This window comes from Musca autumnalis, unplaced genomic scaffold (assembly GCF_047663935.1).
Source record: "Musca autumnalis isolate F117 unplaced genomic scaffold, ASM4766393v1 scaffold_3, whole genome shotgun sequence".
Classification (NCBI taxonomy): Eukaryota; Metazoa; Arthropoda; class Insecta; order Diptera; family Muscidae; genus Musca; species Musca autumnalis.
The window spans coordinates 132298103-132325480 of NW_027411866.1; the positions used below are offsets into that span (position 1 = coordinate 132298103).

A 27378-nucleotide genomic window follows, 5' to 3' on the forward strand; every position below is an offset into this window, starting at 1 on the left:
CATTGGTGATTTTCATTCATGATTTCGAAAAAACATTGCCACATATAAGTGTTTTAAAATTGTTAACACATTGGCAACGATCAACCAGCCAAAATCCTTGCAATAATATTCTGGAGCATAACTGAAGTGATTTTTATCGTTTACTCTATTTGGTACTTTTAAAATTAACAGAGAAGTTCTAAATTTCATGTTTTTGGTAATAAAACCGACTAACTATGCATATACATCTACCTTTTTTATTGCTCCATTTCATTTGACGTGTTAAGCCATGGCCACAGGGTTGTATTTTTCAGCGATTTTCATACCTGGTCTACCTTTACTTTATTATACCATGATTGTACCATGGAAAAATGATGTTCCTGACGTAATTTTGGCATGATTGTAATTAATGTCCCTTTGTAGGCAATTTGGCCAGAAATTCAGTTTTTGAAGTCATTTTTCAAAAAATGACTATGAAAAATCATTAAGGGTTATGTCCAGAGTACGTGCAAATGATCTAGAGGTAAAAATCAGGGCATCGAACAATTTTTTTTGGACATTTCTTTGAAAATGGTTTTCAGAAATATTGTTAACAATATTGTTACTTTTATAAAAACAAAAATTTCAACACCCTTTGTTACCGTTCAACACCCTTTGTTGAACTGTCGCTATCAAAACGCTTCGTAAGAAGTATTATTGTTTGGGCTTGAATGACAACAATGGGAGTTAAAATTTTTTGCTCTGTTCCAGAACCTGCAAGAAGCTACTATTTTTTACTACGATAGCATTTTTTCCTTTATGTTATCGCAAAAAATAGTAAAAATTAGTAGATTCTTGCAGTTCTGGAACAGACCATTTGTTTTTAATCTAACCTGAGTTTTGTACCCGGACTTTCGGGTCAAATAACCGGGTCCGCCCCCCAAGAAAATTATACATTCCCGTGATCAGCGCAACAATATCTACCTCTAGAAAAAAAATTAAAAATCTGAGAGTTTTTATTAACCTAGAGTTAAGCCAAAATTGCCTCAGGCACGTAAAGGAACACAACTAATATAAAATACCGTTTGGATCAGGAATCATGTGAAGCAAACATTTTGCTGGGATGTATTTGATTGTTATCAAATATCGAGTGACCAGACACAGCTATTGATAAAAAGTCAGTTGTTGTGTATTCTACGAAATCATCTACAGATCCCTAATTATAATCAACCAATCAGCATCATTAGCACGTTCAAGTTTCTTTCATTTGTCAATAGAAACAACGCAAATACAACAAATCTATTGAATTCCTTAATTGCAAAATGCCACCTGGAGCACCATTAAACTCAGACAGTGATTTGGAGAGCGTTATCTCCTTGCAAGTGGAGAAACCAAAGTCAAGACGTAATAGTCTTGCTGAGCGATATGTTTGCACATTCGAGGGCTGTAAACAAACATTTCGGCGATTGGACCATTTAGACAGACATGAATATAAACATACGGGAGTTGTAAGTAAAAAAAGTGATCTTAGATTCTGATAGCACTGATGACATTACATCCATCCTTTATTTCGCTAGAAAAAACATGCATGTCACTATGAGGGATGTGACAAAATCTATTCCATACTGACACATCTCAAGCGGCACATAAGAACTACACACGAAAGGAAAACGGATGTGCCGAACAAAACCGTTGCCTGTGAAGTGGACACCTGTGACAAAATGTTTACCAGTCTCACTAATATGCATCGTCACATACGCGAGGTCCACGAAAATCCCAAAGTGTATAAGTGCCAGTTTTGCGATATGAAATTTAGTCAAAAACTCAAATTGCGTCGCCATGAAATCAGCAAACATACCGGCATATATCCTCATACTTGTGAAAAATGCTCTAAGGGATTCTATCAAAAGTGGCAATGGGAGAAACATGAGGAGTCTTGTAAAATCTATACTTGTGTGACGTGTAACAAGAATTTCGAGAAGTGGACACTTTTCCAAAAACATTGCAAGGAAACACAGCATGTGTGTAAATATTATAAATGTGAATACTGTGAAAGTGCCTATGTGAAGCCAAGTGATTTGCAGAAACATGTTGCCGCCAAACATATTTCCGAATGTGGTGGGGCTGGTGGTGGTGAAGCTGGCGAAATGCAAAGCGGTGAATACAAATGTCACTATGAAGGATGTGATCGTAGTTATGCCTATGAAAGAAATCTGCGCCAACATATTACCACAAGTCATGAAGGAAAGAAATTTAAATGCACTGAAGCAGATTGTGAACGTGATTTTAGTTCCTTACAAAATCTGCAGAAACATATTCAGCGGGATCATGTATTACAACAAGGCAAGCAGGCGAAGAAAAACAAGAAAAAAGATGGAGGAGAAAATGTTAAGCGTAAAAAACGTAAAGACGCTGGCATTCCAAAGGTTTCAAGTCTTGCAAAGCTTTCGGGTATTAATGCAGACAGTGAATTAAATAAACGTTTACAAAATCGTGAAATGGAAGCCTTGGCTGAAGTGGCTGAGCAATTGTCCAAAGAGCAACATGTTGACGAGTCATGTTCAGAATTGGATGTAAGTGGTGGAACAAATGGTGAAGAGGCTATACCTTTGGAAAAGGAAGATAATCAATTGGAGTTGATAGAACAATCCGAGGCTGTGTATTTTGATGCCCAAAAAATGGGGAAGGATGAAAATGCATCTAATGATGCAGACCAATTGGCGGTGGATAATTTAATACAATCCAGTTTAGATGAAGTACTGTCCTAAAGATAAACCCTGTACCTGATTATTTACTAACACTTTGTATATAAGAGGAATGCATTTGTGCATTCCATTTAATCTCGACAATTATTTTGAGTAATTTCGAATGAATTGATTATATCTTCTTTATTTGTATTTATGTATGGAAAGCAGTTTTAGTGAATTTTTATTAGAAATAAAAGCCCGTTATATGACCTGAATTTACGTACATAATATTAATAATATATGCGATTTTTTCAAGAATTGGTTCTGGGAATACAAGAATCCGAATGGAGTTGCCCCATCCTTTTGAATCGCTAAGTCTTCCATTGCGATGACTGAAAAAGTTTGAATAGTTATTCTAAGCTTCTCTATCGCTACGGAAGTGTAATGGGCAGATTGGACCGATTTCGCTTTTGTACGATTTCCATCTCAAATCTAGCGAAGACCTCTTGAAAGTCTCTTATTTGGCTACAGAATAACCTAAGAAGTTGTTCTGCCTATAAAATACGTTCGAGAAGTTTTTCTTGGCAGAGAAGTCTTTTGAACGTTTCTTTTTAGAGAAGCCGCTCTAGAAGCTAAAATTTTTAACTGAACTAGCTGTAATTTGAGGTTCTCAATGGTCACGAAACTTCTTCGCCAAAAACCGTCAACATAGGTCAATGTTCTGATATAGCCCTCATATAACGGTACCTTTCGATTTTCGGTGTTTTGGGGATTTTAGGTACAATTTTTAACCGAACTAGCTTTAATTTGACATTTGAGGTTTTTAATGGTCGCGAAACTCCTCAACCAAATCTCATCAACATAGGTCCATGTTTTGATATAGGCCCCATGCAATTTTTAACTGGGGCCTAATTACATATGTAATTCGATTCGATCGAGAATTTACTCGTGAATAAGTTTTCGACACGAGAAAAAACGGCATGATAAGACTCGATCAAAACCGTTGATCGAATGTTTCGAGAGTAACCGGTTTAACTGGTATTTATATTAGATAATTTAGGGTATGCGTGCTCGAAAATTTTTTGCACCTAAAATTGATGACAGAAAATTATTTCATTTTAGTTAAGAATATTTTTTATCTCAGGAATATATTTTACTTAAAGAGGTCTACCACTTAGAGAAGTCGTCTGAATGACTTAAAGAAAATGTCTCTTTTAATACCTGGAGCGTTTGCTATCTGGAGACTACCTCTCGAAGATCTCCAGACCATAGAAGACCTCTGAAATGTTTTCTCTCTAAAAAGCTCTTAGGAACTTTTAGAATTCATTTTATGTACAAAAGTCCTCTTTCTAGAGAAAACCACTGCACGTTTTCTTACTTAGATGTACCTCTAGTTATTTTCTGTTTGGAGAAGGCCTCTGGAAGTTATTCGGTCTATAGGAGACCGTGGGAATGTTTTAGATCTCAAATCCTAAAGAAGGTCATCTATTTATAAAATAAATTTTAAGCTAAAAGAACTCTGAAAGATCGACAGTCTGTATTCTATTGTACAAAGTGCTTCTTAAGGTGGAAGTGGATTTCCTCAGGGTTAATAAATCTCAACAAATATTATATCGAAATGTATTCAAATGGTCTTCACTTCTTCTCAACCCATTGTTTTTCATCCAAATCTTGCAAACTCTATCGTCATTCTCCTCTTTTATTACAGGGCAGCAAAAGGAAAACAAATTCTACCATAGTCTTCCAAATGGCGCAATATATAAGAATCAAATCCTCGACACGATACATACCAATCAGTAGTGGACACTTCCCAATAATAACATACTTGATTTCGAACAAAAAAGTAAAAGATTTCAGAATACATATTTACTAGAAAATTACTCTTAATAATTTGCACACTCTACAATGAATTGATAACTTTACGCATACGCATTTGTTCCAACCATTTTTCAAATTGTTCTGATGGTGTTTGGGGATTTGGTAAGTAATAATTCTTTGGTGGTTCACCCTCTTCGAGGCGTACAAAATAGTGGCAATGTTTATATTCTACCAAACCAAAACGGCCACGACCATGGCGACGAAAACCTTTTATGACACGTCCCTTGCCGACAAAGGATTCAGCTGGAAAATGGAATAAAACAGATATTAATTGGGGAACTAAGATAAATTTGTATCACCACTTCTTACCAATCCATAAATTACTTTTGTACTCCACATTATGTCGTTTTTGGGCCATTTCAACAGCTTCCTGAATAACTTCTTTAACATCTACGGCACCCTTTTTCAAAACAAAATTTAATTGTTTCAAGGCCTCATCGACAGACATGCCACGTACAAAGGAAGCAATATACCACATTTTATCGGGACTATATTTAATGTTTGTTCTCATGTGGCAGACATACTGCAACGATAAGGAGGATATGATTTAGCAACCACCCCAAAATGATCATTACATCCAAGTGATGCTTTACTTTGTAACTTTACTCCCTCATAAAACCACTGGCTGGCATTGTGTACTTACCGCTTTTCTTGGCTCTTCTTCTGGTGCTTGGGGTGGATGTACAACTTTGTTGTATTGCAGCCATTTCTGAGGACCTGTATTGTGTTTGTTGTATCTCGCCTGAAGAGCATTTGATGTGTGAAAACCGGCCGTTGCCACAGCAGGGGATCCTATCCGCGATAATGTGCTACTTGAACTTTTTAACAAATTCCCATGACTTATGTTAAGGCGACACAATTGCTTAGCTAAATTATTCATTCTTTAAATACTTTACAATAATTTTTCAGTAATATTCTTGAGTTTTTCGGCTGTTATGCTTTCAATTCCTACTGCATAACCAAAAACGAGTATTGTCCACTAGCGCAGGTAACAGATGTTTGGTTAATGCGATAACACTCGATTAAAATGATAACGATAACACGAGTATCGACAATCAGATGAAGGGTTGCCACTTACAATAATTGAGAAATTGATTGTAAAAGATCACTTGAGGTGAGAACAGAATGAGAAATTCATGCTTGCCCAAGCGTCAATTTCTGTAAAAGAATAAAGAAATCCAGAATCGCATTTATAAGCATACAATTTATTGCTCTGTTCCAGAACCTGCAAGAAGCTACTACTTTTTACTACGATAACAATTTTTCCTTTATGTTATCGAAAAAAATAGTAAAAATTAGTAGATTCTTGCAGTACTGGAACAGACCATATATGATAGCAGTTCAAAACTAACATTTTTGAAAGTAAAGGAACAGACCAATAATAAATGAAAGAAACAACCTAATATGCTGTTTATATTAGAGCTTTTTGCAGGGTTAACCTTCTTTATAAGGATTTGTTTGAAATATAAGCAATGCATTTGATATTTAAAACCCAGTCGGTTTGTTAAATCCGATTATATATAAACGGGGTATAATAGTGCGGTTACACTATTTATTTGACGTTTGCGCTATGGAATTGAAATTTGAAAACCAAACACATCCAACCTTTGAATAAAGTTTATTTATTTCTGGCAGAAGAATAAAGAAAAACTGAAACTTGGCAGCACTTTGTCCTTTATTCATCTACCAGAAATGGCACAAAACTAGAGCTGGCAAAAAATCGATGACACTATCGATAATATCGATTGTTATTTAAAAATTCAATATCGATAGATAGTTTTACCTATCGATATTATCGGAATAACAACCCCTAACCTGAAATTCATTGAAATAAATAGAAACTTCGCTACTTTTCGGTTATGTGTGTGGGAGTAAGCCCGTAGTCACACGTACACATTTTTCGGTAAAGTAAAATGTATTTTTTTATATTTTTTATAAAATAAAAGCAATTGTTTATTCTGCCTCACATTTCTGTGAACTACTTGTGCAAAATTTCAAGAAAATCATTGACATTTCCGCCATTTTCATTTCCAAATTAATGGTGATGACAGCTTAACGATAATATCGATAGCAATCGATATTTTAGAACATTATATCGAAAATATCTAATGTTGGGAATATCGATAGTTTGCCAGCTCTACACAAAACCCCGGTTACACTTAACCGGATTAAGTTTTGCTGATCCAACAGCGTGATTGCTGGCATCCGATTTGCAGATACATTTCAGCTAGAATTTTTACAAAAATTGTAATTTTTCTATTCCCGTACTTTTGGAACAAATTCCAATTAATATCTTTCGCAAGTATTACTATTAAAAAAGTTAAGAATTTAATTTTGCCACGCGAATAAAAATAGTTTGAACTTTTTTAATTTTAAGATATAGCGTTGCAGCAGAAATTTTTTGTTGGAACAATTCACCGATGCATCTACCTTTATTATTGCATATGGTCTGTTCCTTTACTTTTGAAAGTGGTAAAACCGGCAAAAGTAGCAAAAGTTGTAAACTGCTCCCATACGAATTGTATGGTGTCTGAAGTAAAGGAACGCTTTTCGAGTAAAAAGTGGTAAAACTTGAAGATTCTTGCACGTAAAGGAACAGAGCTATAATGTCAACAACATTAAAAATTTCAACCCTCCTTTGGAGAGAATAGGCCATAATATGTAAAAATTGTAATAAGCTGTTACCTGTGGCCTACCTCTAATTATACTACCATGTCGCCTGCTTGCCATGCTTCCTCCTTCATTTTTGACATAACAAAAATAAAAGAATAAAGAAGAAAAGGACAACCTAGTTCAAAATTGGCTCTGCCTTGTTAATTCTTTTATTTTTATTATGTCAGAAATGAAGTAGGGAAGCAGGCGAGGCATCTTAAAGGCCTGCGTACATAAGCTGCCTTGCCTGCTTACCTTGCTTACTTCTGATAAAAGAGTAAAAAATAAAAGGGCAACCCAGTTCGAAATTTCCTCGGCCTGGGTACATAAGCTGCTTTGCCTGGTTGCCTTGCTTTCTTGCTCCATTTTTGACATAATAATAAAAGAATAAAGGAGGCCGAGTAAATTTCGAACTGGGTTGCCCTTCTCTTTTTTTCTTTTATCAGAAGCAAGCAAGGCAACCAGGCGAGGCAGCTTATGTACCTAGGCCTTTATGTACTCAGGCCTTGAGTCGCGTTACGCGTTTATTACCACAACCACATTAAAACTTCAAACATATATACACTGTTTTCATGTGGTTGTTGTAACGCGACACTCAACGAACCATATGTGCCGCGGCCTTTAGTCTTTTACATGAAATTGAGCGTGGAGCAAGCTACAAAGTTCATTGCATTTGAACCTTTAACGTTTATGAACGCAATTCACAACGCCATCTATACGTCATTATCACACATGCCAAGAAGACAGTAATATAAAACTATTTTATGGCAACCCTAACTAGAAATCGCCATTTCTCTTTACCGTTATTTCATGACATTTTAGTCCTGTTTCTTGTTTCCTTTGCAAAAGTCACGACATCACCAAACGGTCGGTCTACAGAGGATGTTCGTGTAATAAAATTGTAAATTTTATTGAAAAGAAAGTACACAAAAAATTACATTGAAATAGTGAAAGGAAGGACAATAAATAAATTATTTCAAAAAGTGTCAAAACCTTCCACATAAAAAAGAAGCAGATATAACAAACGAAAAATTACAAATCCATGTTTTCCTCAATTTGTAACTAAAAATACATAATTTTATATAATCCATTAAACATTCGGAAAGGAAGAAGGAAGGAAACAAAAGCAAAAATAAGCGAAAAAAGAGAGAATCAAAGAGTGCAAAAAGGAAAAAAATGTCCTAAAACTTATTGTGTGGGTGTTTGTTGGTATACGTTGAGTGTAAATGAGTGTCAGGAGTTCTGTTAAATCGTAAATTGCGTGCGTACCGATTGGAACAGAAAATTGTTTTCCATTTGTTAAAAAATTGCAAAATATCTAATTTAATAATAACCTTAAAAAAGTACAATGAGTGATTCACGTGTGACAAGTAGCAGCAAACGTACCGCCTCACCTTCTGCTGCTATCTCCTCGAAAACTGATAGCGGAACTCGCAGTCGCAGTGCTAGTAGTACAAATCTAAAGGATGCATCAAAATCTAAGACATCATCACAACAAGATGCTGATAAGGAATCAGCCATCAACAAGGATTCAAAATTTATTGGAACTATCACCACCAACACCACTACAAATGAGGTAAGCAATTAAAAAAAAAATCTATTTGCAATTATGTAACCTGTATGTTAAGAATTGTACTTTTGCCACATTCACATTCAAAGTAATAGGAAGACCAAGACATCATTGTCATCATCGCTTGCAGAAACCACCACCATCGTCACCATCAGTACAATCACACCACCACCACCACCCTTAACGTTACTACATTACATTTACTCAACCATGAGTAGAGCACTTTTTTGCGTGTGCATAAAACGAGGGAGGCTTTTGATAGTTTCGGGAAAGATACTTAGAGCCTTGCCTTATGCGTTTAGAGGTGGATTATAAGGACGATTATCGATAAGATACCAAATATTGTGGACGAATGTTCAACTGATTGAAAGAATAGAAGAGGATAGAATACCAAAAGGTCTTCGTATAGAAGACCACAAGTTCTTCGTATAGAAGACCACAAGGTCTTCGTATAGAAGACCACAAGTTCTTCGTATAGAAGACCACAAGGTCTTCGTATAGAAGACCACAAGGTCTTCGTATAGAAGACCACAAGGTCTTCGTATAGAAGACCACAAGGTCTTCGTATAGAAGACCACAAGGTCTTCGTATAGAAGACCACAAGGTCTTCGTATAGAAGACCACAAGGTCTTCGTATAGAAGACCACAAGGTCTTCGTATAGAAGACCACAAGGTCTTCGTATAGAAGACCACAAGGTCTTCGTATAGAAGACCACAAGGTCTTCGTATAGAAGACCACAAGGTCTTTGTATAGAAGACCACAAGGTCTTTGTATAGAAGACCACAAGGTCTTTGTATAGAAGACCACAAGGTCTTCGTTTAGAAGACCACAAGGTCTTCGTGTAGAAGACCACAAGGTCTTCGTGTAGAAGACCACAAGGTCTTCGTGTAGAAGACCACAAGGTCTTCGTGTAGAAGACCACAAGGTCTTCGTGTAGAAGACCACAAGGTCTTCGTGTAGAAGACCACAAGATCTTTGTATAGAAGACCACAAGGTCTTTGTATAGAAGACCACAAAGTCTTCGTTTAGAAGACCACAAGGTCTTCGTATAGAAGACCACAAGGTCTTCGTATAGAAGACCACAAGTTCTTCGTTTAGAAGACCACAAGGTCTTCGTTTAGAAGACCACAAGGTCTTCGTATAGAGGACCACAAGGTCTTCGTATAGAAGACCACAAGGTCTTCGTATAAAAGACCACAAGGTCTTCGTATAGAAGACCACAAGGTCTTCGTTTGGAAGACCACAAGGTCTTCGTTTAGAAGACCACAAGGTCTTCGTTTGGAAGACCACAAGGTCTTCGTTTAGAAGACCACAAGGTCTTCGTTTAGAAGGCCACAAGGTCTTCGTATAGAAAACAACAAGGTCTTCGTTTAGAAAACCACAAGGACTTCATACAGATCGCCACAAGGTCCTTTTACAGAAGGCCACAAGTTCTTCTCCTAGAAGACCACAAATTCGTGTTGGAAGATCACATCAGATCACATAACACCACAAGGTCCTTTTATAGAAGACCACAATGTCTTCTTATAGAATATCACAAGGTCTTCCAATAGAAGACCATAAGATATTCTACATGGTCTTTTTATAGAAGACTACACTATGGCTTCTTAAAGATGACCACTATGTCTTCCTTATAGAAGACCGCAAAGTACAAGCCCACAACATTTTCTTTTTTAAGACCACAAATCTTTCTGATTCAAAGCCTTCTTAAAGAAAACCACGAGCTTCTCTCATAGAAGTGGTCTTCTCACTGAACCTCCCCTTTTCCCCTAATCATTGCTATCGCCCTCGTAAATGGGCATTCGGAGTGCTACCTCACATTTTCGTTTTTCTCTTCCACTAACCCATTCACACGAATATGCCAACCACATTTTCAACATTTTACTTTCATTCATGCCCAACAAGTTCATGTTCATCGCACACTTGTTATCGCATCATCATCAGCAGCAGCAACCCTATTTGTATTTTTTTATCTGTCACTTTTTTGGTATTTTGTAATACATTTGTGTTTGTTTTATTATCCATCTTGTTATCCTTTAGCCAAATATTTTCGTTATTTCGTTATGATGCCACTGTCACTCCATGTTAGAAAGAATGAGAGAAAAAGCATCCCCCAACTGTTTGTCCGCCATGCTTTGTTTTTCCACTTTGCATTGGCGGCAATTTCGTACTTCCGTTATCCATGTTTAGCTCTTTCGTTTTGTTCGTATGCGAATAACATGATAAAAAGTAATACATGTGTTGCTCTGATGATGGTGTGACACAATTTCTTGCATTGTGTGCCCTCTCCTTTTTTATCACTCTGTCCACATCTCGTATTATTAGTGTGTGTGCGGTGTTGGTTTGAACCATTTACAGCCAGAATGAAGAAGGATTCCTCCATGAAGGATAATTCTTTTGCAAGAATGTTAAGATTTCCTTAATCACCAGCAGCCAGTATTGTTTTCATTGGAATGTGGGTCATGGTTATACGGTATTTGAATAATGCTGAGCCTAAGCGGAATTCATATTGAATTGAATGGATGAATGTAATTATTCGAATGTCAATGTGTATTATGACATTATGTCAATAATGTTGAGCATAACTCGGCATCATCAATTGTCATGATTAAAAGTAGATGAAGATTGTGGGACAGTAACAAGCAACAATTAGGACTTGAAGATACATATGCAAAAGGTTTTATTTATACAGTCGAAGCTCGATTATTAGGAAATCTATTATCCGTAAACCTGCATTACTAGGGAAAGGAAAACACAGATTATTTTTGTCAAATTCACGCCGATTAACTGTGAAAATCTTTATGATCCGGGATTGTAGTTTATTCGACCCAATTTTAATGGACAAACGAATTTTAGCAAAGTTTCAATCTTTCAAACTTCGCATCAAATTCCTAATTGCTCTTATTTATAAATATTGCATGAACACATATTTTTTATTAAAAAACAGAAACAGTGTACCTTCCATGGTAGAATAAAGTAAAGGTAGGCCACAGCTAACAGCTGATTACAATTTTTTTATTTTTATGGCCCAATCTGTCAAAAGCAGGGTTGACATTTTGTACTGTTTTTGACATTATGCTATCATAAAGGTAGATGTATCGCTGAATTGTTCCAACAAAAAACTTCTGCTGTAACACTATATCTTAAAATTGAAAACAAGGACAAAAAATGTGTATTTGCGTGGCAAAATAAAATTGTTGATTTTTTTTAGCAAAACCTACGAATGGACGATTTATCAAATATTGATATTAATTTAAATTTGTTCCAAAAGTACGGGAATGTAAAAATTCCAATTTTTGTAAAAATTCTGCTGACATTTATCTGCAAATCGGATGCCAGCAATCACGATGTCAGATTAGCCAAACTTGTCAAGTAGAAAATAAGTGAATGGCATTTTTTCACTGTCATAAGTTTGGGAAGAACTTTTGCTATTTTTGGAACACTTTACCAACAGGAATATACTGGAGCCTAGCTAAAGAAATGTTTTTACACTATATGGCACTTTTAACATATAAAAAGTGAAGCTCTAAGTTCCATATGTTTTTGTAATACGGGATATCTATGCAGGTACATCTACCATTATTATTGTACCATGCCATTTGACGTTTTAAGCCATGGCTGCAGGGTGGCATTTCTCAGTGATTTTCATACCTGGCCTACCTCTACTTTATTGTACCATGGTACCTTCATTATCCGATAAATAGTGTACATTGATTATCTGTAATGCCTCAATTCCCGACCATTACGGATAATGGAGGTCCGACAGTATATGTAAACCCTAGAAAAGCCTTCTATCTGTATTCTTCTTGGGATAGAAGGCCAAATTATTCAGTCCATAGAAAACCTACTTAAAGGGACATTGATACTACCCTAAAAAAGGAGGTCTTCTATCTCAGGAAGATTGTAAGGAGATTCTTCTCTCTAATGGTGATCTTGGGTTAGGCCACTTCTGTGCTACGAGGAGACATTCATTGTGATCATCCAGAGTAGATTTGGAGTAGAGGAAACCTGTAAGTTGATAAATCTCCTTGAATAAGCTCCGAAATTGTGGGTAGGAATTTGCCAGACATAAATAGCACTACATCATCTGCGTACGCGATAACTTTAGTGCCCTGATTATCCAGTTCCGTCAGTATATTGTGGATTACGTGTAGCCACAGTAATGGCGAAAGCACTCCGTCCTGAGGGGGACCCCTGGTTACTGTTTCCCTAATTTAATGTTTGAATTTATTATTCTGCTTTCTAGCATTTTACTTATCCAACATGTCAGGGTCAATCGATTCAAGTTCCACATTGTAAATGTAAAGATTTAATTTTCCATGTTCCTTTCAATATAACCCACCACCTCATGAAATGCAGATTCTACAGATTTACCTTTAATATAGGCATGTTGTGAGTTGCTTCAAGAGGCGGTGTCTACATGGCTCCTAATCTCAAGGTCGATCAATCTTTCGAGAGTATTGAGAAGAAAGGAGGATAGGCTAATGGGTCTGTAGTCTTTCGGTGTAGAGAGACGAGATTTCCCTGCTTTAAGAATGTAAGTGACTCAGCTCTGTTCACAGGCCCGATACACAATAGAAAGTCAGACAAGCTCAGTATATTCTCGGTAATTCAACTAGAAGCGTTGCCGGTGCTATACCCTTTCAATAAGAACCAAATCAACGTCTGCTTGGATTAGGAAGTCGTCACACTCAGTGCTGACGGTATCCGCGTCCTTGCAGCCTGGAAAATGGGTTCCTGTTAGGAGACTAAAGGCCTCGACACATACGAAGCATGGCATTCTTGCTTAAGTCATATCTGGTAAATGACTAAAGACCAAGTTTGACCTAATTCAAATGTGATTCTGAAATCTTTTTATTAGGTCGAACTTGGTCTTTAGTCTTTTATCAGATATGACTTCAGCAAGAATGCCATGCTTCTTATGTGCCGTGCCATGCTTCAGAGCTGCCTATGGTACGTAGGTTTGGTTTCTTGATATTTCCAATGTATTTGATGTATATTCTTCGAAACCTAGCTGCGTCGGACACGCAGGGTTGGTGGGTCCGGGTTCTAAAAGAGCATGTATACCGAGGATAGAAGTGTGGCTTTCCCCATACCATGTTCCAGCCTAACAGTGCATATGTCACCATTGCTGTAACGATAGAAATATTAGATTACAAGTCTTGTCCCCTTCAAACGCACCAAAGACGTCGAAATTGGCATTACTTAGTCCAAGGTCCCTATTCTTATAGATACATATATGGATACTGGACCAAGGCAATGTCCACTTCAGAGTTTTTAAGGGACAAGAGTAGTTCGGTGGCAGCGGTTTTGCAGTGATGCAGGTTGATCTGCAAACACACACACAGCTACTCTTACAACCATCTCTCCATCCTCGTTACAGAGTGTTAGACTTATTATTAAGATTTGGATTATGAAGCTCCAGCATTTTCAACAGGAGTTCCTTTTCCACGGTGGAAACAAAACCGGTGAACCAAAGCTGGAAATACCCTTGTAGACGGTATCTCAGTTAAGGTAGTAGCAGGAAGATTAGCCCCTTCCCATAATCGGGAAGACGATGTATTCGCTGTTCTGCTGCAGATGATCGGGAAAACGAAGGGTTTGGCGCTTAGCTGTAAATGATCGGAAAGACGATCTATTCGGTGTTTAGCTGTCGGTGATCGGGAAGACGATGAATTCGGTGTTCGGCTGCAGATGATCGGCAAGACGATGAATTCGGTGTTCGGCTGCAGATGATAGGGAAGACGATGGGTTCGGCACTCTGTAGATGATCGGGAAAACGATGAATTCGGTGTTCCGCTGAAGATGATAGGGAAGACGATGGGTTCGGCGCTCGGCTGTAGATGATCGGGAAGACGATGTATTCGGTGTTCGGGTGCAGATGATCGGCGTTCGGGTGTTGACACGATGGATTCGTCGTTTGGGTGTTAGTCCAGGGCTACGATCTAGTTTCTACAATTATTACCCAAACATTGGAACAGCTGACCCGAAGGCCCTGTAAAACTGAAAACCATGAAGTTCCATTGCCGAATGGGAAAAATGACTCGAAAGCCATGTAGAACTGAAAGAAGATGTATTCGGTGTTCGGCTGCAGCTGATCGGAAAGACGATGTATTCGGTGTTTAGCTGTCGATGATCGGGAAAACGATGAATTCGTCGTTCGGCTGCAGATGATCGGGAAAACGATGAATTCGGTGTTCCGCTGAAGATGATAGGGAAGACGATGAGTTCGGCGCTCGGCTGTAGATGATCGGGAAGACGATGTATTCGGTGTTCGGCTGCAGATGATCGGCGTTCGGGTGTTGACACGATGGATTCGTCGTTTGGACTTTAGTCCAGGGATACGATCTAGCTTCTACAATGTACTACTATTACCCAAACAGTGGAACAGCTGACCCAAAGACCCTGTAGAACTGAAAACCCGAAGTTCCATTGCCGAATGGGAAAAATGACTCCTAAGCCCTGTAGAACTGAAAAACCCAAAGCCCTGTAGAACTGGAAAACCCGAAGGTCCAGTGCCGAATGGAACAGATGTGCCGAAGGCTCTGTATAACTGAAAAATACGAAGGTACACTGCCGAATGGAACAGATGACTCAAGATCCCTGTAGAACTGAAAAACCCGAAGGTCCAGTGCCGAATGGAACAGATGACTCAAAAGCCGCTTAGAACTGAAAAACCCGATGGTCCAGTGCCGAATGGAGGTCCGGTGCAATTTATTCCCAACTTGGTAACACGAAGTTGTACGTTGGCGAATTTAGAACAGCCTTTAGTTCCAACCCTTGTAGCTAACTCCCTGCAGTAGCCAGTTCACCATCAGCAACCAACTCTGAAATATATGAGTGCCTTGAGGCATGAAGTGAATGCGAATTATACATCATAAGCACTGACTACAATGGTTGCAAAAATACACTGGAGTTAAATTTATCAGTGTATGGCCTGTTATACCACTAGTGTCAGGTAGAGTCTATGTATGGTGTAGTGTTGTAAAAGCGCTGTTTACCCATGACTGTAAGGGGTTCCTTGGTAGTAGTAGTTGTTGTGTTATGTATGTGATCATATTGTCACGTTACGTAGTCTGAGATACCACAAAGGTTTAAGTGACGTGTAGAGTCAGGTCTGTCTTCGGTTGCCCTCGGACAGTTCTGAAGTATGGAAACTCTCTTGGAAAAGGTGAACTTAAAATGGTCTATAAAAGAGCTTTAGGAGGTCCTCTTTATATAGAAGAGCTTAAGGAGATTTTTTTATATAGAACGATTTTAAGAACACCTAAATGACGACTTTGTGGTTCTTTTGGTCGACTATAAGAAATACTTGTAGTCTTCTATATGAAGTTTTCTATAAGAAGACCTGGTGGTCTTCTATAATTGACCTTGTGATCTTCTATAAAAAGATGTTGTCTTCTATTTGCAGAAGACTTAACATTTGCACAGGTCCTCAAGGAGCTCTTCTATCAGTGGAGCACCTTTGTGCGGTCTTCTAGCTATTGTGGACTTTGAGGAAGTCTTCTATCGAAGTGGTTAAGGAGCTTCTTCTGTCTATATAAGACTTTAAAGTTTCTGCTAAACAACCATAAGAAGATGTTTTATTTATAAAAGATCTTAAGGAGGTATATATGACCCTTATATAATAATAAAAAAGAGAAAATAATAAAAATAAAAGAATAAAGAAGAAAAGGGCAAGCTACACCTTTTTCAGATGTAATTCGAATTATTTTAATTGTAATTCGAGAATTCTATTTGTAATTCGTAACATTTCATTTGTAATTCGAGAATTCCATTTGTAATTCGAATTATTCCATATGTAATTCGAATCATTCCATTTGCAATTCGAATTATTCCATTTGTAATTCGAATTATTCCATTTGAAATTCGAATTATTCCATTTGTAATTCGAATTACATATAGAATAATTCGAATTACAAATGGGATAATTCGAATTAGCAATGGAATAATTCAAATTACAAATGGAATAATTCGAATTACAAATGCAATGTTACGAATTACAAATAGAATTCTCGAATTACAAATGAAATGTTACGAATTACAACTAAAATGTTTCGAATTACATCTGAAAAAGGTGTATTGCGAAATTGGCTCGGCCTTCTTTGTTCTTTTATTTTTATTATGTCAGAAATTAAGCCGGCAAGCAAGGCAACCAGGCAAGGCTGCTTATGTACCTAGGCCTTTAAGAAGGTCCTCTGTCTAAAGTATGCCTAATGGATGTATTCTATATGGAAGACTTTAAGAAGATCTTCTATATATAGGGGAACTTAAACAGGATTTCTTTCTACGAAAGATCTCCTAAAATATTGTATAAATACAAGACCTCCGTAAGGTCTTCTATATTTATAATACTTTAGGAGCTCATCTATCTATAATAGAGTTTAAAATGGTCCTCCATCTATAGAACATCTAAATGATGTTTTCTATCTACACGCAAAAAAAAAATCGGCCTCTCTAAAATATGTCCCAAACATATTTTGCAGCAAACATATATATGTATGTTTGCAACAGTCCCAAACATAATATATGTTTGGGTCTGCAAACATATATATGTTTGGGTGGAAACAAATATATGTTTGGGTGTAAACATATATATGTTTGGGTGCAAAGATGTATATGTTTGGGTGCAAACAAAGATATGTTTGGGTGGAAACAATTTTATGTTTGGGCGCTTATTGAGAGCAAGGGAGCGTAAAATTCAATGTAAAACACTTTAAAATGTGTGCTCACTTGCTCTCAGTAAGAGCTCACTGGCTATCTCTATAGTATACACACAAATGTTGTGGTTTTTTATTAAAAGGCAAAAGAACAACAAACACATAGGTACATACAAAATTCCAAAGAAATACATAACACACTTTAATAAAAGAAAAACTGATTGAAATAATTTGTAGTCACACTTTTAAAAAGGAAAAATATATAGAAACGTAGTTGAACGCTTCTCCTTAGTTGTGAAATAAAACAAATTGTCCTCTTAGTTGAAATCATCAGCGGGGAATCGGCATCTAGAATCAAATGATTATGTAATAAATAAATATGGATATGTCATATTCCAAATATACATAAGTATGTATGTAATTACCAATATTAAATGCGATTTCTTCCTTGTCCAATAAAATAATTCCATTCAACTTTCCGATTCAATTATAAAATGTATTGGGCATTTAATTTACTAAAAACACAATTTCTTTAAGAAAACACAAAACACTGATTTATTCACTCACTGTACCGTCTTGACTCTACAAAGGCAACTAAAACACTGAAGAAAGAAAAAAATATAATTCATATCATTTGTTCTTTTCTTCTTCGTTGGTTAACAACAACAAAACAAGAAACACACGAGTTTGACGCATACATGCCACCAAAGCCCCCTTCTTCGCTTCTATGTCTTCTATTATACAATACACACAACTCTTTATTATATAGCAGCATTCCACAGACGCGAGAGCACTGTTATTACTCTCGTTGACAAACATCCTCCCTCCACCCATGAAAAAAATGTTCTAACATAAAAAGTATGTTTTACCCAAACATATCAAATTGAGATATGTTACAAAATGTTGCAAACATATATTTGTTTGGATCCAAACATATATTTGTTTGCAACCGTTCCCAAACATATATTTGTTTGGATCCAAACATATTTCTAACATAAATTGTTCTGCGTGTAGAGAAAATCATAAGTAGTTCTTCTTAGTGTGGCATTCTATTTATAGAAGACCTCAAAATTGTCTTCCATCCGTAGAAGGCCTTAATTAAAATTTTCCTAAATAAAATTTTATTATTGAAATTCTCGATCTACACATTTACTTAACAGACTTCCTTTACGTTTCTTTTCAGACCTACAAAGAAACAATAACAACCGCATGTTCACTGACACAAAACGCATCCGCATCAGCGGATTTCCTCTTTGGTGTACACATTTTTACAAGTTTTCATCGGATTTGTGTGGTAACAGCTCTCTTGCCGCTGGTTACACTGTTTACATGTTTCGTTACAGCCTATGTCTTCCAATATGATGACGTACATGAGACACATTGTCGAGTAAGTTCCACGAAAACGATGCACCCCTATATATATCCCTAATAATGCAGAATATTCTTCTCCTCCCCTGCAATTTAGGTTTACAATATTGTACCCTCAATAAGTGCAATTACAGGTGTTAGTCCACAACGTTATTTTTGGCGTTTTAGCATTGCCTTACACCTGGGTCCACGTATACCCATAGCGTTCATCTATAAGAACTATTATCGCAGCATGTTGGCCAAACTGCAAAAGGAACGGCCGGAAAAAGTGGGCAATTTGGGTGCTCTGGTAACACTGATATTGGTATTGAATTGCATTGAAATAGCATCGTTGGGTGGTGTTACCTATGTATCGAATCGTGAAAATTATCGTGAGTTGATTGTTTCTCTGTCCATCATTGTACGTTTTCGATTAGAAAAATTGATTAATTAAATGTGTTTTTCTTCCAGCTGTGCACGAAAGGATTTTCATTACTTTTATGATTTGTTCGCTGTGCCATATGTTGGCCACAATTAAACTGAACGGTGCCATTCACGAAGACCACACTGAGCTATCACAGAAACAGCGGGACTCAATCAAATGGAAGAAAATCCTATTTGCCATGTCGATTTTAAGTACCATCGGCTTGTTGATTTTCTTTGCCAAGCATCGTTTCTATTGTCATGTTTTGGGTAAGTAAAGAGGATAGTAAAAATTGATTTTGGTAGATTCTTATAAGCAAACAAAACGGAAAAAAGGAGATAATTTATTTTTTTTATCTAAAAAAGACATCAACAAAAAAAAACATTGTTCCATAACATCCCATACGGGACAAGAGAGACTTCTCTCATATCAATGAGTGCACCCCGATTCATATTAAGCTCAATGATATGGGACCTACTGTTTATCGCCGAGTCCGAACGGCGTGTCTTAAGACACCACTTCTGGAGAAGTTTTTCAAGGCTGAAATACTCAGGAAATGTCGCCAACATCACTGAGGGGTATTTTGCCAGCGTTGGAAATTTTTGATGTTGCCTGGCCGGGGAATCGAACCCACGACCTTCCGCGTGCAAGGCGGGCGTGCATACCATTGCACCACGGTGGCAAAAAAAAGACATCACAATGTATATTTTGTAAGCATTTTTAGAAGGCATTGAAAAAGTCCAATTTACTTGATGACACCTTTGCACTGGACTGTCCTGGGACAAGCACGACGTTCAGACCAGCTTATTGCATTTCATGAGTTATGTTACGCGTTTTAAATAGAGTGAGAGGCATATAGAGGAATTTTATTAGTTCATTTTCGGACGAAAAAAATCTCTCGAACCATTCAGACTCCAATAACTAAAATAAGAAGTAAGAACGGCGTTAAGTTCGGCCGGGCCGAACTAGTTATACCCTCCACCATGAGTTGTATTGAAGTAAAATTGAACAATTAGTTTCCTTTCGTTTATGAAGAAGACTAAGGACCAAATTTCAGAAATTTCGGTAAAACAATTTGGCTAACCTTCAAAATAATGAAATTCGGGAGGTACCGTTCTATGGGGGCTATAGCAAAATGTCGATCTATACCTACAAATTTCTGGCCGAAAGTTTTTAGACTAAAAGAAGACTAAATAGAAAATTTCCGATATTTCGGTAAAATAATGTGACTAAATCCTCAAAATACCGAAAATCAAGAGGTACGCTTCTATGGGGGATATAGGAAGACATGGACCTATGCTGATAGTTCTCTTCTGGAATATCTTATAATCCCATGGAAGACTAAATAACAAATTTCAGTCTTTCGGTGGAATATTGACGGCACAACCTTCAGAATTACGATTATCGGGAGTTACCGTTCTATGAAGGCTATATCGAAACGTTGGAAAGGTTTTTACCTCCAACGTATACTAAATACCAAATTTCAGCCATTTCGGTGGGTTGTTTGTTGTAGGTGTCGTTCTATAGGGGCTATATGAAGGCGTAGACCGGTACCGACAAATTTCTGGGGGAAAGTTTTACACCACCAACGAAGACTAAATACCAAATTTCAGCCATTTTGGTGGTTTATTGTGGCCACAGCTTAAAAATACTTAAAATTGGGAGGTACCACTCTATGGAGGCTATATGAGGGCGTGGACATATAACAATAAATTTAGAGGTGGGACGTTGAATACCCCAGCGATGACTCCCCAACCTTTAAAATACCAAAAATCGGGAGTTATCGTTCTACCGAAGGCGTGCCGACAAATTTAAAGGGGAAAGTTAAATACCCCCAAACGAAGACAAAATACCAAAATACCTAAACATGGACCTATGTTGACAGTTTTTGGTGGCGTAGTGTTGTGACTCCTAAGAACCTTAAATGTCCAATTACAGATAGTTCGGTTAAGAATTGTAGCCCCCGTTATATGGGGGCTATACCAAAACGTCGGCCGATATAGCCTATCTTCGAACTTGACCAGCCTATGGAAAAAAGATACTCGTGTGCAAACATATTGCGCCCTAACTCAATTATTGCGGAGGGTATACAAATCTAAACTTTTCCCAATTTTTGTGTGGTAGGTACCAGAGGGAGTGGACCGAGATAGTCCATATTCGAATCTCATCTATGCCTGGTAAAAATATTACAATATACAAAGTATGGATCAAATCGGTTACATCCTTCGACAGTGCGCATCGTTTTTTTTCCGAAAAATGTTGTATGGGAGGCACCCGAGGGAGTGGACTGATATAAGAAGGCCAAATTTTGGACCGAATCGGCTGATCCGTTCAGGAGTTATGGTGCGCTCCAGCCACTACATCCGCTGCATTAACTCTCTCTATAGACTCAATAAAACTGACACATGACCTACGCTTAAATTTTTTGATTTCAAGTTTGTACTTATTGAAATTAACATTGGAGACATCCCAATCAGAACTGGCTTCTCCAGTGGAAGTGGTGAGGATTTGCGTCGCATTAAAAATTTCCCGAGCTCCTCCCAAAGCTCCTGCGTGACAGTACCATGGAGAATAAGAAATCGGTAGATTTTAGTTCACTATGTACAGTCACCAGCCTACTGCCTTCTCAAAGTGAACTAAAATCTACCGATTTCTTATTCTCCGTGGTAATGACTTTGACTACCTTGCATTGAGCTTCATGGCCGAGACTTAGTACCTTGCTCTGGTTCACAACGTCAGAGAAGAGAATGTCCTCAAGATGACATTCCACCAGCAACGAATGACAATCACCGTCCATTGGGATCAACCTTGACAATGATTGCTAGTCGGAGATCATTTGGGATGATTTAGACGTTTGTTTCATGGTTTCAGCAAAGAGCTGAGTTTCGCGTTATTCTTGCTCGCAATCGCAAACGTTCGACGAAGATGCACCAACTGAAGAGATTTTGGTCTCTCTAGACGTGATCTACTCACTAACCTCAACAGCACCGAAGCATACGACGCAGGCGATTTGATCGACTTTGATAGTGTCAATTTATTCGCGCAACCACTGGTTGTGATTTTGGATTGGTCGATATAAGACTACCAACCTTTGATGTAATTGACGCTGTCACAGACTCGTCATTGCTTCGTCTGCTCGCGTTTGCTTCGAAGTCGTATGGCTTTCCTTTGTTCATCAGCTGACTCTCTTGCGGATCTTTGGAGTTGAGACACATGAGAAGCCAAGTGAATCCATCACGGAGGATTTGGATACCTTCTTTGCCTTTTTTAGCTTCTTCTCAGTGTTTTTGTAGGCGTTTGCACCTTATGAATAGTTTTCCTTTGTTCACTCAACCTTTTACGGAGTTTTGGAGTTGAAGCAGATGAGAAGTCCCTTTCTTCGACATTTTGACTTGTTCTCAGTCTTTTTTGAAGGCTGTTACTTAGCCGACTTGAACGAAGAACAAGAGGTTACCTCTGTCGTCACCTCCTTAGGGACCTCGATGGGGTTTCCTCCTATTCTTGAAGTGGTAATTTCGTTAATAAGAACTTGCCTCTCTTTTGTGTGGGGATAGTTCCTCTCGAGCTTCCTCACAAACTTGAGGTTAGATCTTATCAGGTGATATTCCCTTACTCTGAAAATATTCGGATCATTATGTGTGTACTGACTGTAGTAGCCCTTCGGCGTGCTTTCTTATCTATTGCTTCCTTGGCTAGGGAATCGTTTGGAGGTCTGCGGTCCCCTCTGCCTTACCATTTTCGTTCTCTAATGCTTTCTGTCTGAGAAGTAATGATTTGTCCGACACGAGTGCATCCCGATTCATATTTAGCTCAATGATATGGGACCTACTGTTTATCGCCTAGTCTGAACGGCGCACAGTGTTGCCGCTTCCATACAAAAGTGGACAAAAATAGAAGGAGTTGACCTAGGTTGATGAATTTTTGCACAAGTACTTGTAAGGGCATAGGAATGAAAAATTTCAACTTTGGTCCATATCGGTTCAGATTTGGATATAGCCCCCATATATATCTTTCCCCGATTTTGCTATAACTCGGTCAATTTTGATCGAATAGCCTTCAAATTTAATATGTAATATTTTCTAAGGCCCCTGAGTAGCTCTACCGATTTTCACAAAAATAGGTTCAGATTTGGATATAGCCCCCGTATATATCTTTCCCCGATTTTGCTATAACTTGGTAAATTTTGATCGAATAGCCAAATCTGAACCGATTTTTATGAAAATCGGTCAACCTATTCAGGGACCTAAGAAAATATCACATATCAAATTTGAAGGCTATTCGATCAAAATTGACCGAGTTATAGCAAAATCGGGGAAAGATATATATGGGGGCTATATCCAAATCTTAACCGATTTCTTTGAAAATTGGTAGAGCTACTCAGGGGCCTAAGATAATATTACATATTAAATTTGAAGGCTATTCGATCAAAATTGACCGAGTTATAGCAAAATCGGGGAAAGATATATATGGGGGCTATATCCAAATCTGAACCGATTTTTGTGAAAATCGGTAGAGCTACTCAGGGGCCTAAGAAAATATTACATGTTAAATTTGAAGGCTAGTCATCAAAAATTGAGCGAATTATAGCAAAATCGGGGAAAGATATATATAGGGGCTATATCCAAATCTGAACCGATTTTTGCTAAAATCGGTGAAACTACTCAGGAGCCCAAGAAAATAACACATACTAAATTTGAAGGCTATTCGATCAAAATTGAACGAGTTGTAGCAAAATTGGGAAAAGATATATATGAGGGCTATATAAAATCTGAACCGATATATCTCAGAAGGTTGCAAGGATGGGCAGAATGTTTTTACACATTTTGATTTGGGCGAGATGTCCAATTAACGGAAAACAGGAGCCAAGGTGGCAATTGGTGGCAATCAAAAGATCTGCCCTACTAAATATTAAGAATTTTGATTTTTTTTATCAAATTCAAATTTTGATTTCTTGATAACGGTACATTGCCCATGTGCAGTTAATATCAACTTTTTGTACTAAAACGTTATATTTATAGCCCACTCATCAAATCCCCATCCAAAACTTTTAGTATTATCAACAAATTTTTCAGAAAATGTTATTTTAAATGTCGCCTTATTTTCATATGATTATCGCTTTAGATTACCTGGGCAATATTTTTCGTATTTAAAGAGCTATAACTTCATTTTGGATGCACATATCGACAAAATTCTTTCAGATACCTTGTATCGGATGTGTTTACTGTAAGAAAAAACATAAACATATGTAAAAGTTAACATCACATTTTTTGATTTTTGTCCACGCGGCAACACTGTGCGGCGTGTCTTAAGACACCACTTGTGGAGAAGTTTTTCAAGGCTGAAATACTCAGGAAATGTCGCCAACATTACTGAGGGGTATTTTGCCACCGTTGAAACATGTTTGATGTTGCCTGGCCGGGAAATCGAACCACCGACCTTCTGCGTGCAAGGCGGGCGGGCATACCATTGCACCACGGTGGCACCCGTGTGTAATAAAATCAGTTATTTAGTAATGTTGTTGTTGTAACAACTTAACCTGGTTCGGCTTAACCTGGTTCTGTGTCTATCTCCAGTTCTAGGATGCTTCAATGAGTTGTAACCACAAAGCTGCTGGAGGTTGTTGAAAAGGTGCACTGTGCTTGCCTGTGCCGCATGCTGGGTATATGTTTTGCACCGTGTCATCAATCCTTGTCCTATAAGAATTTAGACATCCCGAGGTTAGTTGAGCCAAACTACTCCGGTTTGTCGTGGCAACTGAAGCTCCTCAGTTGCTATAAATGTTGAGTGTTTTCCGAGGACCACATTCACAGGTTATTTATGTTGCTCTAGGGGATCTCTCTTGTAACGTTGGACCTCCTTTTCTAGATCATGAAGATCCCTCCTGACATGACTATCCACTATGTGGTGATTGGGATGGCTCTTACGTTAACACCCGAGCAAGTACAGCAACAAAAGCATGCCATTGTGTTGCTGTCTCCTCATGTAGATGGTCCACTGAAGACATGACGATGTAGTAGTTCTCAATACGGCATTCTGACAGGTTTTAATATTTTTCCACCACCTTGCACTTATATTCGCGGATCATACTGGCGCCCAATAGCTAACCACAGGATTTTTTATCTGCACCCAAAGTGCTGCTGGCTAGGGACGTGCGGACTTTCTTCCTACATCTCAACTTGTCGTAGAAAGCTGAGACCTGCGCGGCCGACATGAACATGCTGTCGAATGTGGGTCATGACCCTAAGAATTTTGGGAAAGTTTGTGGTCGGAATTCTGCTACTATCGACCATGATATTCAACTCTGTCCTCACCTCCGTCGTCCATTTGGTGAATATAGCGACCGTAGATTTAGTGGCGGATAGTCTTGGGCCAGATACCTTCTCTAAAAAAAGAGATTAGAGAAGGTATCTGACCCCAAGATCGTACCAGCATTCGCATACGTTACGATATCAATGTCGTATGGAGGGGCGGAATACTTGAAAGATAGAAGTAAAACAGTTCCGGCGATATCATTCTACCTTCGGGAACTCCCTATTCACGTACAACGGGCTTCGACACATATGATAAAATCCATCGTTTCAATCTTGGCCGGAGGTTAGTCTGCTTAATGCCCTCAAACAGCTTGGAGTGCATGACAGTATCAAAAGTTGTTGATAAGTCGGGAGCCACCAACACTGTCCTATCGCACGGCTTGTTCTGGTTGAGTCCTCCGCTAATATGTGTGGAAATGACGTGGTGCGGTGTTGTAGTCCTGTGTTGTTACGGAACCATGCAGATAATAGACAACTGAATAGCTATTTCTGGTGCTGGGGAGGAGTAAAACGCCAAAAGTCTTTGCTAGGGGTGACAAAAGCGAAATCGGTCTGCACGATTCAACTTTCCTGGCATGCTTGCCTGGATTTAGTAGCGGCATTGATATGAGAGAAGTCTACCTTTTCCCTTGTGTAAATTATTGTAAATAATTGAAAATTATGGTGGTCCCTACTCTACAGGAAGAGATGTCAGAAATGAAGCAGGAAAGCAAGGCAAGCTGACGAGGCTGCTTATGTACCTAGGCCTTTAAGGCGAGAATGGATTTTTGTTGCTTATTTTTTCCGCCTCGCTTCAAAGCGCAAAAGTGAAATTGTACTGTTTTCAATAGGAAAGGCCACAACGAAGCGAGGCTTCAGGCCACAAAGTTGAAAATTGTTGAACTTTTGAATTCTTCGCCTGGCTTCATTTTTGACATTTCGTTTCGACATTCAATTTGATATAAACACATGTTCAATCTGAAAAATAGAATTTGGCTGTAATTTTTATGTTCGGTACTAATTATTTGGGAAGAATTCATATTAAAAATTTGAATTTTATTTGAAATATTGAAATAATTATGTTTATAGCGCCCATGAGTTTACAGGAAAATTAAGCTAAGATCTGACTGTGTTCTCACCTTTATGTTTTTATTATATGATTAACCCAATATTTCACTTCATTGTTCTTTCTCTCTCTTCCACAGCTTTCAGTTGGTTTGCCTTCTTTGAATATCTGATCGCCATTGCCAATATGTTTTTCCATTTCACAATTATTTGGGATTTCTCATCGTTGAATATGGTGATAATTGATGCTCCGAGGGCCAAACTGGAGGAACTACTGCGTAAGCCAGCGTTGAAAATGGATTAAAGGCCGTAAAATGAGAAACTATGTAGTAATCCAAAATTCCCATACAAAATATCCAAACCAAAGAAATCAAGTCTTCAAAGAAAATAAAAGAAACGATGGTTAAATGAAAACTGCAAACAACAACAACAAATGTTACAAATAATGTTCAATATCGTAAAAAGAAATGAAACAGAACTCAACAGCAAAACCAAGCAAACAACTAAAACCAACGCACTTAGTTTATAAATTATGTATTTATTATTAAATCGTTTTTTTGTTTTTTCGCCGGAAAAAAGCAAAAGAAAAATATTTAAAATTTAAAGATTTAGAAATATTTCTTAAATTATTCCATTGTTTTTTGAATTAGATTAGTATTTTTGTTTAGTAAAAAGCGCTTCCAGGTTTAAGTTTTTATTAGGACTGAGGAGTCGTGATATGAGGTCGTCATTTTGTTCATGGTTGTCATGTGAAGGTAAATCGAATCTCTCTTACCTGATATCTGAGCCTACACCAATACCTAATATCTAGGTTAGGTTGGTTAAAGCGTGTACAATGCCATCGAT

General features: G+C 37.8%; 3 protein-coding genes across 3 annotated transcripts; 2 read left to right on the plus strand and 1 right to left on the minus strand.

Moving 5' to 3' along the window:
• The first annotated feature begins 1116 nt into the window (after window positions 1–1116).
• Window positions 1117–2925, plus strand: LOC141397758 (uncharacterized). Its single transcript, XM_073974438.1, has 2 exons — window positions 1117–1466; window positions 1536–2925. The coding sequence occupies exons 1-2, from the start codon at window positions 1281–1283 to the stop codon at window positions 2724–2726; spliced, it is 1377 nt and encodes a 458-aa protein (XP_073830539.1). The 5' UTR covers window positions 1117–1280; the 3' UTR covers window positions 2727–2925.
• A 1549-nt stretch (window positions 2926–4474) lies between these two features.
• On the minus strand, window positions 4475–5518 carry mRpL22 (mitochondrial ribosomal protein L22). Its single transcript, XM_073979534.1, has 3 exons — window positions 5167–5518; window positions 4833–5046; window positions 4475–4766 (listed from the first exon to the last, which is right to left on the minus strand). Exons 1-3 carry the CDS (start codon window positions 5401–5403, stop codon window positions 4546–4548), a joined length of 672 nt encoding a protein of 223 aa, XP_073835635.1. The 5' UTR covers window positions 5404–5518; the 3' UTR covers window positions 4475–4545.
• A 2477-nt stretch (window positions 5519–7995) lies between these two features.
• LOC141400106 (post-GPI attachment to proteins factor 2-like) lies at window positions 7996–26929 on the plus strand. Its single transcript, XM_073979544.1, has 5 exons — window positions 7996–8751; window positions 18590–18793; window positions 18872–19145; window positions 19225–19446; window positions 26673–26929. Exons 1-5 carry the CDS (start codon window positions 8524–8526, stop codon window positions 26834–26836), a joined length of 1092 nt encoding a protein of 363 aa, XP_073835645.1. The 5' UTR covers window positions 7996–8523; the 3' UTR covers window positions 26837–26929.
• Window positions 26930–27378: the final 449 nt, after the last annotated feature.